This window comes from Mixophyes fleayi, chromosome 4, assembly GCF_038048845.1.
Source record: "Mixophyes fleayi isolate aMixFle1 chromosome 4, aMixFle1.hap1, whole genome shotgun sequence".
Classification (NCBI taxonomy): Eukaryota; Metazoa; Chordata; class Amphibia; order Anura; family Limnodynastidae; genus Mixophyes; species Mixophyes fleayi.
In genome coordinates this window covers 340534753-340550113 of record NC_134405.1, presented here as the reverse complement: position 1 = coordinate 340550113, position 15361 = coordinate 340534753, and the positions used below count along the sequence as shown (strand labels likewise).

Here is a 15361-nt window from a genome sequence, read left to right as displayed (position 1 = left end):
GTACTTTTAGTTAAAAAGCAGCAGACCTCTGTACGTCATTGGACAGTGGAAGAATAAGAGAGTAGCCAGAGGAAACTCAAGTAAACAATGTAGAGAACATACAAACTCCACACAGTTAGCACCCTGGTTAATACTTAACCTTGGGACCAGAGCCACAAGGCAGTGATGCTAACTGCTACTCATTTACTTTCACAATAAACGTTCAGCCATAAAGTCAGATTGCTTAAGTTTTATTGAAGATTAACTGTCAATAATTTGCATTAGATCCTCCAGGCAATTAGACCTCTCCTTCGGTCTCTTCTTCAAAGGAATCCATTCCGACCTCCTCGTAATCTTTCTCCAATGCGGCAAGGTCCTCGCGAGCTTCGGCAAACTCCCCCCTCCTCCATGCCTTCACCACATACCAGTGCACGAATGCCCGCTTGGCGTACATCAGGTCAAACTTGTGGTCCAGTCGTGCCAGGCCTCAGCGATGGCAGTAGTGTTACTGAGCATGCAAACTGCCCGCTGCACTTTGGCCAGGTTCCCTCCGGGCACCATGGTGGGAGGCTGGTAATTAATGCCAACCTGAGAGAGGAATTAACAAATACATCAGTCAGTTTTATATATCACATGATTAATATACCAGTGAGATAATACACATTGTGTCAGTGGTGGAACGTGAAATTACGACAGAAAACAAAATTACATTTCCCACCGAACATGACGCTGTATTTATCATAGAGGCAAATAAGGCACATACCCGGGGGCAGAACAGTTCTTGGGGGGAAAAGGGGGACAATATAAAATTGTTTTACGTTGATTTTATTATTTTTATCCTTTAAATGTTTAAATGTTGGTTTGTTTTTTAGTCAATTTGAAAAAAGTAGATTGGGTAGTGAGTTAGGAACTATGAATTTATACTCATAGAAAGTTTAATAATGTAAATTAGCATAATAATAAGAGTATAACATTCTACAGACCACTAAGTGTATAATGAAAATCTGTAGCTGTCTGTGACCCACTTCCTTCCACCAAAGAAACATGAAGCTCATTAACCTATAACAGTCAGGAGGGTAAGGGGTACATGAAATAGACGCTCACTTCCTGTTACCCAGAACCCTCAGCGTGCTTAGAAGGGAAGGGAAGTGTGAGCAGACCGGGGAAAGAGCTATTGTGTCCTGCTGGGCTGAGCAGACATGGCCTCCTCCAACTTCATCACCCAGAGTCAGTTCTAGCTTCTCACCTTGAATCCTGTAGGACACCAATCCACAAACTGGATCGTTCTCTTGGTTTTGATGGTGGCAATTGCCACGTTGACATCTTTGGGCACCACGTCCCCACGATAGAGCATGCAACAGGCCATGTATTTCCCGTGACGTGGGTCACACTTCACCATCTGGTTGGAGGGCTCGAAGCAGGAGTTGGTAATCTCGGCCACAGACAGCTGCTCGTGGTACGCCTTCTCGGATGAAATTATGGGCGCGTAAGTGACCAGAGGGAAATGGATGCGTGGGTATGGGACCAGATTGGTCTGGAACTCAGTCAAGTCAACGTTGAGAGCTCCATCGAAGCGGAGCGAGGCTGTGATGGAGGACACGATTTGACTTACGAGTCGGTTTAGGTCAACGTAGCTGGGACGCTCGATATCCAGGTCCGTCGCAGATGTCATAAATGGCCTCGTTGTCGACCATGAAGGCGCAGTCCGAGTGCTCCAGGGTGGTGTGCGTGGTCAGGATGGAGTTGTACGGCTCCACCACGGCAGTGGAGATCTGTGGTGCTGGATATATGGCAAACTCCAGCTTGGACTTTTTCCCGTAGTCCACAGAGAGGCGCTCCATGAGAAGCGAGGTGAAGCCGGAGCCCGTGCCACCTCCGAAGCTGTGGAAGATGAGGAATCCCTGGAGACCGGAGCACGCATCACTCTGAAATATTTAAAAGGAACACATTGTGAGGAACGTCCCGAGAAACTGTGCGAGCGTCCATGGAACTGAACGGGGCACCAGAGACGTATCTAGAGGTACAGCTCATATCATATAACACCGCGCTCACCAGTTTACGGATACGATCCAGCACCAGGTCTATGCTTTCCTTGCCGATGGTGTAGTGACCCCGGGCGTAGTTATTGGCGGCATCTTCTTTGCCAGTGATCAGCTGCTCGGGGTGGAAGAGGTGGCGATACTTTCCAGCGCGGATCTCATCTGTGGACAGAGCCAACAGTAAACAATACAATATTTATTTGTGCAGTTCATTATAGGAAGAGCCGTTGCCGTTTGGCCTACTTTCTACATGAGAAATTTGCACCTGGGCTAAACCATGTTACATTGGAGGGGGGTAAATTTAAAATGTGGGGACAGATTTATAGTTGGGGTAGAGCATGTTCCAGACCAACTTTAAATTTTAGTGTAAAAATAAAGCCATCACGTATTTGTGTGTTACATGAAAAACAGTCAGTATTTAACTTATGAGCAAAATAATAAACTAATTTGCACCCCTTGCATTGTAACATGGTTTGTCCCAGAGAACATTTACTCCTTTTTTTGTCTTACTTTCCTCAATGACTCAGGTCCTATATACAAACAATGGAATAGTGCCACCTGCAGTTGATGAATGAGTATTGCACCCATCAACATTTTTGGAGTGGATATATTATTACCATTTATTTATATAGCGCCAGCATACTCCATTGCGCTTTACAATATATATTCTCAGGTGCCAGCCACTTACCTACAACCGAGGGCTCCAGATCCACCATGACGGCGCGGGGCACGTGTTTTCCGTTGCCAGTTTCGCTGAAGAATGTGCTATAGGAATCGTCGGAGCTGCCCAGGTTGGTCTTATCCGAGAAGGTGCCGTCCGGCTGGATGCCGTGCTCCAGGCATAAGAGTTCCCAGCATGCATTGCCAATCTGTACGCCGGCCTGTCCCACGTGCACTGAGATACACTCCCTCTGTGTGGGGGGGAGACAGAGATACAATGTAACCACATCATGAAAACCAGGAGCAGTCTATCCTTTTCTTATTGGCTACCAGCACTTGTGCAGATTACGAGGATGACATTGTATCATGCCTAGCTGCAGGTGTCTTTATTCTCTTGATTGTTAAAATGTGTGGACAGATTTAGGGTTGGGATGGGTGGTGTCCTAGCTCTACTCTAAATTGTATTGTAAAATAAAGTTGCCCGGTACTTTTGTGCTACATGCAAAACTCAGCCAGAATGTTTCCTGGATGCAAATAAAAATAATTGCATTTGCTCTCCCGGCATTGTGACGTGGGCTTGGTGTAAATGTGACCCTCAGAAAGGAACATTTAGGAGGCCAGCGCCGAAACTGATTTGGACACAGCTCCAGAAACGATGGGAAATGTTGTCGTACTTTTACAAAATTTGTATAACGTTGTAATGTAAATATTATGTCTGCACTATGAAGTGTGCTGCACTCAAGGCTGGTGGTTTTACCTGGGTTACCCTCTAATTATATTCTGCACAAATAATACATCAACATTCTAAATAATATTTAAGAGAATGGAAGCAATGTATACCGTCAATGTCACTGGCCTTACACGCTAGGAAAACATGCACACGCTACAATACATATAACACCGTCTCTGCCTGTATCTCCGATGTACATGGAAAGGTTAGTGAGGCCTGGAACAGCTGAGCCTCTGTAAAAATTGGTGTCCTGCTGCCGCGCAGCTATATCATTAAGGGTTAATTACACACACAACGTACAGATTTGGTTTTGATCCCCCACATAGTGGGTATAAAAGTGTCTCCTCTTCTCTCCAAACCAGGGTCCGAGCAGAGATTTCCCGTCCAGTCTCTGCCTGGACGTCTGGAGGGGGTAGCTGGGGTTTAGTTTCAGGACTGAGGGCTATAAACAGCCACCAATTAAACGGCAGGGACACACTTCTACATAGTACTAACACTGAGAACCTGTCTCTGCTCAATCTATTTATATATTTATTGTACTTTCTGAATGCAATTGTAAATCCTGAATACAAATACTTATTTACCTGCAGGTTTGTAATTACTGAAAAGAATTTGCATTGCTAACTGCTTTGGAGAGACTAAAATATCACGTAGATTACAAGGTAAGAGTGCCACCTTGTGGACACATTATCATGATAGAATGTCGCAAAACATTTTCACTTGTATTAAGGATCCCTTTGTGTCACTTACTCTGTGACCAGCACGTTACTTCCTGTTTCTGTCACCTGACGGCGCTAAATAAATGATCCCAGGATACTGCAGCTGAAGCTTGTTTAGATAGATCATTAAAAAAATCACAAAGACAGTTTAACCCATTCACTGCCACATCCCTCAGGACATTACATTACAAGCAGCTCCGGCGAGGAACACAGAACGACGCGTAGTTGTTGATCTTTGTTTTTGGTGCCCGTGGTGGATATTAAAATAACATAATTATAGTACATGTGGCAGAGGGAATAGCGGTGCAGCCGGGTGCCAAGAGACCATATGACGGGTCTGTAATCAGCAGCTATTTCTGGATCACATCTGACACACTGAGACAGAGAGGAATCGTTAACTCCTTAGAGTCTGCCCAGCGCAATGATGAATATTTAACCCCTACGCTGCCAGAAACGAATTCCTTAGATTGCAAGCTCTTACGAGCAAGGTTCTCTATAACAAGTGTAGGCCGTCTGTGGCTGCTGTGGAACTACAAGTCCCACAACAGCTGGAAATTAATGGCTTTCCTGCTCTATAACCTCTTTGTTTTATACATTAAATGATTGACGTCACCGCCGTGGAATAAAGAATATATTAAAGGGGTTAACTTACTAAAGCTTATTAAAAGGAAACAGGGACGTGTCGCCCATAGCTAGAATCTGATTGGTTGCTATGGGCAACGCCTCCATTTTTAATTTTTGGAAGCTTTAGTAAAGTCTACCCCGAACTCTCTTCTATGGACGTGCAAATGTTCTCTGTACAGTCAGGAAGTGACAGAAGGTTGGATCGGAGAGCTCGCTGTGATGTCACATACATACGTCACTCTGCTCTTCCCAGGCACAGTCTATGACACAACAATGAGCATGTGATGTCATACATGACCTGACAGTGAGGATGGAATCATTGCACAGATTGTATTCCAGACAGACCCATTGTACAAATATAATTACTAATCTGTTTTATATCTCACACACTGCAGCCCAGTTCCTTGATATAATACAGATATAAATCCAGATTATCCCGCTCAGCTAGGTAGCAGTTTAAAGACGACGACCATTGTACAGAACCACTTATATATAAACACAATGTGACAACGATGTTACACTACGTTTTTGGAGACAGTCTTCCTAGTGCGCTGGGACAAACCATCAGCACAGGTATGGGGGGTGATGACCTCAGCTGAGGCGATGCTTCTCCCAAACCTGTAGTTAGATGATGAACAAGGGCCATCAGAACTGCACAGTGAAGGGGGGTCTTCAACATGAAGCCCCAGGTCATTAATGTAACAGAACTATCCCATCCACCAGCCGCCTGGTACCACTAAGATGATAACGTTTAATTTTTACATGTTATTCTTATTCTTGAATAAGATGAAGAATAAAACAGGAATCTGGGGGTCTCTTACCATTTCTGTGTGAGATTAGGGGGTCTCTGGTCAGCAGAGGGTCTGTCCAGCTGTCACTCTCTCCGGGCTCAGTATACTATGTGCCAGGGGGCAGGAGGGCAGTGAGACAACCACATCACACACATTGTGGCATCATCATATCACCATGGAGACATGTGCCTCATACCTCACCCTGTCACTGCCCAGGAATAAGCACCAAACATCTCATTCAAAAACACAGCAGAGTATTAAATACAAGAAAGTGTCACATTAGTTCCTCTGTGTTTGGGACCCCTGCGTACGTCTACAGGAGGCGCGCACAGCCCTCGGTCTCACCCCAGGGCGGGAGGGAGAGGTGGTGATAGTGATGAGAGGTGAAGGTCACTGACAGAACATAGAGGGCGATATGTAGTAGGGGGGAGTCATTAAGACAGTTGTATAAGTCAGGATAAGCAAGGTAAATAGTATTCAGGAGGGAATGGAGGCTTCTGCAGAGAGGCAGATTAGTCATACACGATCCCCCACAAACCAGGTGCCTCCCACGCTACCACCGAGACATTAAGATTTGCAGAATCCTGGCGGAAATTCTAGAAATCAGCAAATCCTTCAACACATTAATCTGACTGCTGAATAAGATGGAGAATAAAACAGGAATCTGGGGGTCTCTTACCATTTCTGTGTGAGATTAGGGGGTCTCTGGTCAGCAGAGGGTCTGTCCAGCTGTCACTCTCTCCGGGCTCAGTATACTATGTGCCAGGGGGCAGGAGGGTAGTGAGACAGCCCCATCACACACATTGTGATATCATAATATCACCAAGGAGACATGTACCTCATACCTCACCCTGTCACTGCCCAGGAATAAGCACCAAACATCTCGTTCAAAAACACCTTTTACTCCAAAACAATAGAAAAATAAACAATATAGACCTAAAAGGGACATTGATTGAGTTTTAATTACATGAAAATGTCATTTATACAGCGCAGTGGTAGAATGATCACATGCAGGGTCAGATGGGGTCATCCCGCAAGTGGGCGACCTCCGTATAAGATTTCATCCCTCAACTGGGCGACCTCCATACAATAAGATGTCATCCCGAAACTGGGCGACCTCCGTATAAGATTTCATCCCGCAACTGGGCGACCTCCGTATAAGATGTTATCCCACAACTGGGCGACCTCGGTATAATAAGATCCCGCACCGGTAGTCTTTTGGGGTTACAACAATCTGCAATTTGTGACAATAAGGCCTAAAACGACCTAACTGGACAAGCAAAATACTGTGTATGGGCACCTTTATACAGTTATAAGGGTTACAGACAACACAGCACATTCAATGGAGACGAGATATGAAGTGAGAACATCTACAGTGATAACAGCTGCAGCTCTACTAACTAGAAACATTTGTAAAACCCCAATAAACTTGTAAAAAATAAATACACCATCTTATCCTTAAAAACCCAAATATTATACACACCATTGTAATTATTGTGTCCTTTTAAGGAATGAATTAACAGAATAACAAAGATACTAGTTAAATCAAGTAGTTTCAGTTCATTTAAATTACAAATAAATGCCTAGCATCAGAGCATGCTGGGGGTTGTAGTTCATACACTGGAACGCAGATTTTGACGGCTAGTTCTTGAATCACAAAATACACGCGATATTCTGTAATGAAACAAGAGTCTATTTAATTCACTAAACACTGATAGCTCCAGCCAGGAACCAGTCTGATTATTATACTCATCATAATATCATATTATACTTATTAGAAAGCCATTGTGAACCGCGGCGGATCCAGCGAATGGCGCAGTCACAATAATTACGCTTTTGTTTTCCATATTAATTCACTAAGCCCCCCCCCCCCAACTAAAAGTGGCGTTATCATTATTATTAAATATTATTATTTTCCTTCAAGCCATCCTATTGGCAGGGATATAAAATAAAGATTGAGGCCTGACATAGTTATATAATCACCAGTGATTGAGTCACAGCAATGTGCATTATACATCACATGGGCGATAGTTACAGGGTCAGGCGGGATAAACAGATTTAGAGCGAGAAAGGGACGTTGGAAGAATCCTCAGCACATTTCCCGCAGACACAGTCCTGGCTTCTTCCCGTGACCACGGGGGGGGCGCTCAGGGCCGGTCAGTTGGTGGATTCTGGAAAACACTGGAGACTATTTGGCGGAGTAACAGAAGTAGACTGGATACAGGACCCTGGGACATCGGGGAAGCTGGAAGAGAACACGTAAGATCCGGTAAGTAATTGTGACACATTTAACTCCAGTCTCCTAACAACATTATTCCAGACTCCCTCCCTCCCCACAACCAGTCACATCCTAGAGAGGCACTTACACTCCGCTAGATCTATTCTTCAGAAAGCTGCATCCTGAGGGAAATGCTGCAGATAGGACGAGGTGAGGAATGCGTCAGTGCCTCGTGCCTCAATAACCTGCGCAAACCCCATTTACATTAAAAAAAAATTCAGACACACAGCGGGGTCATCCTTATACCTGCGTCTCTGTGGTTCCATCCAGTAGAGAAAAGAACCAATATTCAAGTCTGTTCAATAAGACTGGACGCCCCCAACAAGTGATTGGCTGCATAAAAACCGTAGGATCCAACCAATCAGGCAGCAGTATGCTGAACTGGAGACTCACAACTAACACATATATAAGTATTCTGGAATTCTTACAGCCCATGTCTGTAATTCTCTGGGCATCAGTGGGGGAGGCTGTAGCTCAGGAATACTGGGGGGGAAATAGATGAAGGAGCCCCACGGTTCCGCCACACTCCAGAAGAATTAAGAAAGGGTTGAACACTTTGACCTGGGCACACCTGTATTTACCTTAGGCACACCTACAGCGACGTTAGGCGTCCTGCCCTTTAACCCTCTCTGTGCTCACTCAGACATTTAATGCACCATCAGTCCTGAGATCTCACCTGGATCTAAGCGCAGCAGGATTACGGACATCAATAGGAGAGCCAACAGGACCTGGCGGAAAGGGATCCTCCGAATCCATCTGGCCACCACACACAGAGCCCCATACAGCGTCCGAGCCACCTGCAGATGCCTCGTCTGTAGGTTTCCTGCAACACAAAAGAGACTGTGCAGCGAGGGAGCCTGAGTCCACCACATCCAGCCCAAATTTAGAAATGAAATCTGTAAATGAACCAATGACACGGGGGGTCCGTACCTGGGGGACAGACGGACGGCCTCTCTGTTTCGGCCTTGGCCTCCTCTTCCTGCTCCAGGCGCCTCCTCTCCTCTCTCACTAAGGTCAGGGCCGCCTGCTGCTGCCGCTCGGTGAAGACTCCGGGGTCCTGGGCCAACTCCTCTGCCTCTGAGAAGTGACCGAGGGGGAGCAGGACTTTGGAGAGGTGGAGCTCGGCCACTCTCCCGTAGCCCAGTGGCTGCCAATCAGCGTGTTCTTTCAGCCAATCTCTGCTCAGATCCAGCATCACGTGGGGCTGCTTCACCCTGCTGTACAGCAGGAGGCTGCGGGTATGGACGAGAGAAACGGGCGCAGAACGCGGTTATTGTGCTGGAGACTCACTGGGACGCTGCAATACTTTATGTCACACTCTGAGATTACCTAGATCAGGCCTGGCCAACCGGTGGCTCTCCAAGGTGTTGTGAAACTACAAGCCCCAGCATGCTCTGCAAACAGTTAGCCAGCTAATAGCCTGCTGGGACTTGTAGTTTCACAACACCTGAAGAGCCACAGATTGGCCAGGCCTGATCTAGAGAATATGAAATACTTGTAGCGAGAGCGATTCCATATAAATCACTATAAAATGTTGTTGAAAATACAGATCATGAGAATACACTACAAACTTATAACTCTTCCACCTCCGCATCCCCAACGTCTGCTCCCCCTCTCTACGCTCATTCCCTCTAGAATGTAATTATGTAAATGTGTTGCTTGTATATGTGTCATTTTGTACTTAAGTTATTTTATTATATGTTCTAACCCCATATCTACGATGCTGCAGAACCCTTGTGGCGTATTATCAATAAAAGATATTAATCCTAAAAACAAATAGGACATTTCTCTGCAGCCCCAAATTTGTTAAAGTCACTGCTTACGATCTAGATCCCGTACTGGAGGATCGATGAGCTCATTTGACTGGTAATAGAGGTCTACGTCTGGGCACATATGACAGATATAGCTACACTACGGTCGGGATGGAGCGGCCAGCATGATGCCAGCCTAACTTGTCCTGGACCTAACACTGCAACGTTCCAAGGGTACTGTGCCAGTGGTTGCTATGGTTGCCCACATTGGCGCAGTTTGGATGACTGCGGACAATTTAATCCCCAATACAGGATCTTGCTGTCTGTGGGTCTTATTTAAGAGACTCAGTGGGGCGAGATGGAAAATATTTAACGCAAATAGGGCAAAAAGATACCGCTGTAAATGAGACTGGAAATAATAACAATGTAACTGGAAAAGTGGATTTTACCAGCAGTGGGTACTAGTTGCCATCAAGCACCAGCTACCTTGGGAGTACGCTACCCCCCCCTCACAACCCTAACATCTCCATCAGGCCTTATTAGCACATACAGTGCCTATACAAAATCATTATACCCTGAAAATATTTACCTTTTGTCACATTAGACCATGTAAATTTAAATAAATTAAATCAAAAACATTTCCCAGCTGTATTTACATATTACAACTCTCAACATCAAAGTAAAAATAACATTTACAAAAATTCTCAACAATTAATATAACTTCATGACTAAAATACCTGGTTTGGATAAGTGATTATAACCCTAGAGTAACCATTATAAGCTTGCTCAGGTACAGCCAATGACCACACAACAGGCTACCTGGCCACCACCTGACATCAGCTGTTGTGGTTTTGATTTCTTCAGAATAAAAGCGGCTGAGGATTCCGGTACTAGTTGTGTACGGTAAGGCAAAGAATTCATGGTGGGTGGAAAGGTCCTTTCAGAAGGTCTCAGAGATAATGTTGTGGAACGACACAAGTTAGAAGGATACAAAAGGATTTCCAAGGCTTTTACTCTCCCTCTGAGCACCGCTCGAAACATTACTAAGAAGTGGAATGTGTATGGCACCAACACCTCGCCTAGATCGTCCCTACGAACTGGATGATAGAGCCGGGAGGATGCTGATCGGCTACCAAGAGGCCAATGGCAACTTTGAAGGACTTACAAGTCTTTATGGCTGAGATTGGTCGGTCTGCGTGTGACAACTATCTGACTTTACACAAAGCCGCTCCGTATGGGCGGGTGGCAAGAAAGAAGCCTGTTCTGAAAAACTGCCACCCTCGGTCTCATTTGTACTTAGCAAAAAAACACTTGGTAGATTCTGGTGCCACGTGGCAAGATGAGACCAAGATGGAACTTATTGGACTATATTTGGCGCAAACCAAACACATCACACCTACTGTTAGCATGGTGGTGGCACCATTATGGTTTGGATTGGTCAGGATTGAAGGGAAGACGGATGCTGCCACTTGCACCAATTCTTGAGGACAACCTGCGGCCCTCTGCTAGACGGCTGAAGACGGGCAGGTGGCCGACGTTCCAGCACGACAAGGACCCTAAACATACCGCCAAGAAAACAACACTGTGGTTTAAGAATGAGAAGGTGAATGTCCTTGAATTGCCAAGACAGAGCTCTAAATCCGTTAGAAATTCTGTGGCGAAAACAATTCTGCAAGAACGGGCAAATATTCCCCAATCTAGGTGCACAAAGCCGGTAGAGACTGATCCAATCAGACTGATGGCTGTAATTACAGCGAAAGGTGGCTCTACTAAGTGTTAAATCAGGGGACTGAACCCTGTTATTCTAATTTTAATTTCTTTAATTAATTTTCAGAACTGTTGCCTCTTTTCGTTAGTTTTAAGGCAAATGTGTAAATACAGCTGGAAAAAGTTAAATTTATTTAAATTTCTATGGTGTAATGTGACAAAAGGTATTTATTTTCAAAGGGTATGACGATTCTCTATAACAACTGTACATACTACACCCATACTGCCCCCACATACCACCACCTGGATAAAATACATCCATGCATTTAATTACCTTATAGTGAGACTAACAAACATTAGAATACAGGAAAGATGTCCCTATGTCAAAGAGCTTGCACTCTAACTGGACAGTGAGAGATTTGCACTTTCAAATACGGCTGTATGTTATAAAACACCCTGAGGAGATGAGCGGACCCCGCTGCCCTTTATATACACCCCTAACTCCAACGTCTCACACCCCGCGCAGCGCAGAAACCTGCGGCATTACCACAACTCCATGATATTGTGCGGCATCTCCTGGGGGGTCCTGTAATACTGTAAGACCCAGGGCAGGACCTCCCTCCATCGCTCCATTTCAGCCAGAGCTTGGATCCCAATCACTCCCAGAGAGTCCTTCACTTCTTTATTCCTGGAGACACAAGACGGATCCATCGTTATGTGTCACATAAACAATACACTTTAATTCATTCTAAATAAGTAATCAGACAGAAAACACAGCAAGCGTTTAGTAATAAGCTTTTATCATTGTCTCATGAAATAAAGGTCAGGTTTATCCTCATTCATAGATCACATGAACCAAGTGGGTGAGCGGATAGCAGTTCTGTCTTTATTGCTCGGGGCAATGGTGTGTGAAGAGGAAATGGCAGCTGTGTAGAGGGTATTGGATGGTGTCAGACGCTCCAGGAAGATTTATAAGTAGTAATGAACATTACCTGCAAATCATTGGTCAGATTAGTACAATACCTGATTGTAGAGGGTTCATTTTCATCTGCAGTTCTACAGATGCCTGCAAAACCTCACTTCTCTGCATATTTTAATCCAATGACACAAGTGCTGCCATGTTGTTAGGCAGCAATAGAACAGCGCCACCTACGGACCAATTAATGTGAACAATAATAAAACTCTCTTGCCAAGTTTTTAAATAAAACACCTCTTAAAACATGGAAGTACATAGGTTGCATCAATTGTATCAAGCCCTCCGATTTCCTAAATCTATTGTCAATGTTACATAGAGGATTGGAGAATGAATTATGTGTGTTTGTGGAGGGAGGGAGGGGCGCCTTAAGGTGCTAAGTGTTGTGTGCCTGCTGCAGGCAGATCCGGTTACGTGACACGTGCCTTTCACGCCAGGTTGTTAGATCACTTTCCCTGCCGACAACTGGGTATCGTGTTACACAATTATCAGCACTCAGGTAAGCATACGGCGGCGCAGCAAAGCTCCTGTTTGTTTTTACTCGTTAAATTAGACATTATCACTCACAGACCTCACGGGACCTTCTCTGAAACAATAGAGCCCTTTTATCCATGAACTCTCTCACTGCTGGCATGGAAACAGCAAAGAGCAAACACAGGGAACAGATGATCCTGCTACAAGCAATTAGTGACCACCGGTTTTCTATATCTATTTTTGTTTATTAAACTATACCTAAACCAAAGAAGCCAAATGACAGCAACTATATATATTAATGTAACTATGCAGAGAAGTGAGGTTACTGAACATTTATAGAACACAGAGGGTGAATCTGAAGCTTACTTTTAAAAGGCCCCTGGGCAAAATAAATAATGATTATGAGATATATAATAACATCTCTATATCACCAGCTTGCACTACAGCAATACACTGAAGGAAGCCTTGGTTGCAGAGCTTGCAATCGGAGGCCACGGGTTGAACACATATTAAGAGCAGAATATACTGTCTGTAAGAGAGACATGCAGAGTGGTATTGGTTTATAGGTGCGATGAGGGTGGACAGACTCACCTTGTGTCTCCAGGCTCGGTAACTAGGATCTGCAGACCCCTCTCACACAGTTCCAGGGCACCAGCGAAGTTTCTCTCCAGCACCAAAAGGTCAGCTGCCGCATCCAATAAGGAGACAGCCGGTGGGGTGCCAGACAGCGACCAATGAGACCAGTCCCACATGGCACTAAGCGAGCAGCTGGACACATTCTCCGTCACCGCCATAGCACCAAGATTAACCAGGACCTCTAAATCCAAAACATTCCACTTAATATTACGATACATTGCGTGTGATCAAATAGACAATCAATACCGGTGTACAATTGCAGTCATTGGTCTAAGATTAGATGATTGAGTACCTTGCACAGGGATGTACCCTCCAACCAATAACAATATCACCGACAGTACAAGGAATTCTATGATAATGGCAATACTCTGACTATTTTTTTAAATGCAATATGTAAACTTGTAGAAAAAAATTGAAAACCAATTCTGATCCAAGTCGGGGACTTATGATGTGGGATGTACTTTCTGAGAAATGTGGCAATGTGCAGTGAGTAAGCAGAACTAGTCAGACACTCTGAGGGTCCACCCTTATCTACTGACATAAGTAAAGATAAACTAAACGCAAAAACCCACCTTATGTCAAATGTTTATTTTAATCCCTTGATGAGACTGTTTAGTTTTGACTGCCCATCCCTAAAATGAGGTCACTGTCCGTGACACCTGACGGGTGCAGTCTGTGTCTGTGGTTTTACTCACTTGCAATCAATCATAAATTCCAGCAAGAAAGTACAAGGTCCAGGTGCACGTTGTGAGCTCACGTATTACATTGCAGGATTGTGACCTGTGCTAGCCTAAGACCAAGTAGGAATATAAATATAAATCAACAACTTGTCTCCATTAAAACGAATGTCCTTATACATGAAAATTTCACAAAGATTTCTCTGCAATGACTTAAGGTTGCAGAGGTCTAAATAACTGATGATCGGTGGGATCAGAGCTCGTCCTGCTATGTTTCTATTACAGCGGAGGTGCAGTCAGTCAAACGCTACCTACAGGCCATGTGTTCAGGATTTCTGTCTGTAGAACCACATAGGATAATTACTGACCCAGAGAAATAGATCAACTCACCTGTGCAAACTGCTGTCAATGTGGTGTCTATACTGTGAGTCTGGTTATAATGGTGTCTGTGTAGAACACACACCCTCCTTAGTACATACATGCAGACCACACTGAGAGGATATTATATATATATATATATTACACTTCATTATATTATTATCTTATAATTAATCAGGACATGAGAAAAAATCCACATGACAGAATGATTTATGCTGCAGGAATATCTATGTTAGAGGTGCAGTGTATTATATATATTATATATTCTCCTGTACACTAAGTACAGGGACAGATACAGCAGCATTATAGTGATATAATGATCCTGGTTACTCTGTATACACCGGGGGGGGGGGGTACAGCTATGTTAACAGCCCAGGGATTAGTAACACAGTTCCCCCCTACATGCAGCCCTGTGCACCATACCTGGGGGGACTACAAGTCCCAGCACGTGACAGCTCCGCCCCCCCGGCCGGCGGTACCTGGGTGACGCTCTGGTATCCGGGTATTCGCCTGGCTCCGCAGCTCCGCCCTCTGGCCAGTCACAGCCGGGCAGCCAATAGCAGCCCTCGCTCTCACGGGCGCTGCAGCTCATGAGAGACACGATGTGATTGGCTGCTGCTCCGGGGGCAGCTCTGGTTTATTATAGAGGCTATAATGTTACACAGGACTGCAAGTGGGGGTGAGGGACAGGTTAGTGGGGGGGTGAGGGATAGGTTAGTGGGGGGGGGGGGTGAGGGATAGGTTAGTGGGGGGGGGGGGGGGTGGAAGGGATAGGTTAGTGGGGGTGGGGGGGGGGTGAGGGATAGGTTAGTGGGGGGGGGGGGGGGGGGGGGTAGGGGGAGGGATAGGTTAGTGGGGGGGGGGGGTGAGGGAATAAGGTTAGTGGGGGGGGGGGGGTGAGGGATAGGTTAGTGGGGGGGTGTGAGGGATAGGTTAGTGGGAGGA

General features: G+C 45.2%; 2 protein-coding genes across 2 annotated transcripts; both read right to left on the bottom strand.

Annotated features, from left to right (window-relative positions):
• Positions 1-214: 214 nt before the first annotated feature.
• On the bottom strand, positions 215-3886 carry TUBA8 (tubulin alpha 8). Its single transcript, XM_075210677.1, is given in 7 exon segments — positions 215-459; positions 462-567; positions 1226-1640; positions 1642-1904; positions 2032-2180; positions 2707-2929; positions 3709-3886. Coding segments are annotated over 7 exon segments (1362 nt in total). The 5' UTR covers positions 3733-3886; the 3' UTR covers positions 215-277.
• Positions 3887-6485: 2599 nt separating this feature from the next.
• Positions 6486-14948, bottom strand: PEX26 (peroxisomal biogenesis factor 26). The gene is made up of 6 exons (XM_075210678.1): positions 14840-14948; positions 13317-13540; positions 11826-11966; positions 8751-9052; positions 8497-8643; positions 6486-7787 (listed from the first exon to the last, which is right to left on the bottom strand). The coding sequence occupies exons 2-6, from the start codon at positions 13517-13519 to the stop codon at positions 7690-7692; spliced, it is 891 nt and encodes a 296-aa protein (XP_075066779.1). The 5' UTR covers positions 13520-13540; positions 14840-14948; the 3' UTR covers positions 6486-7689.
• Positions 14949-15361: the final 413 nt, after the last annotated feature.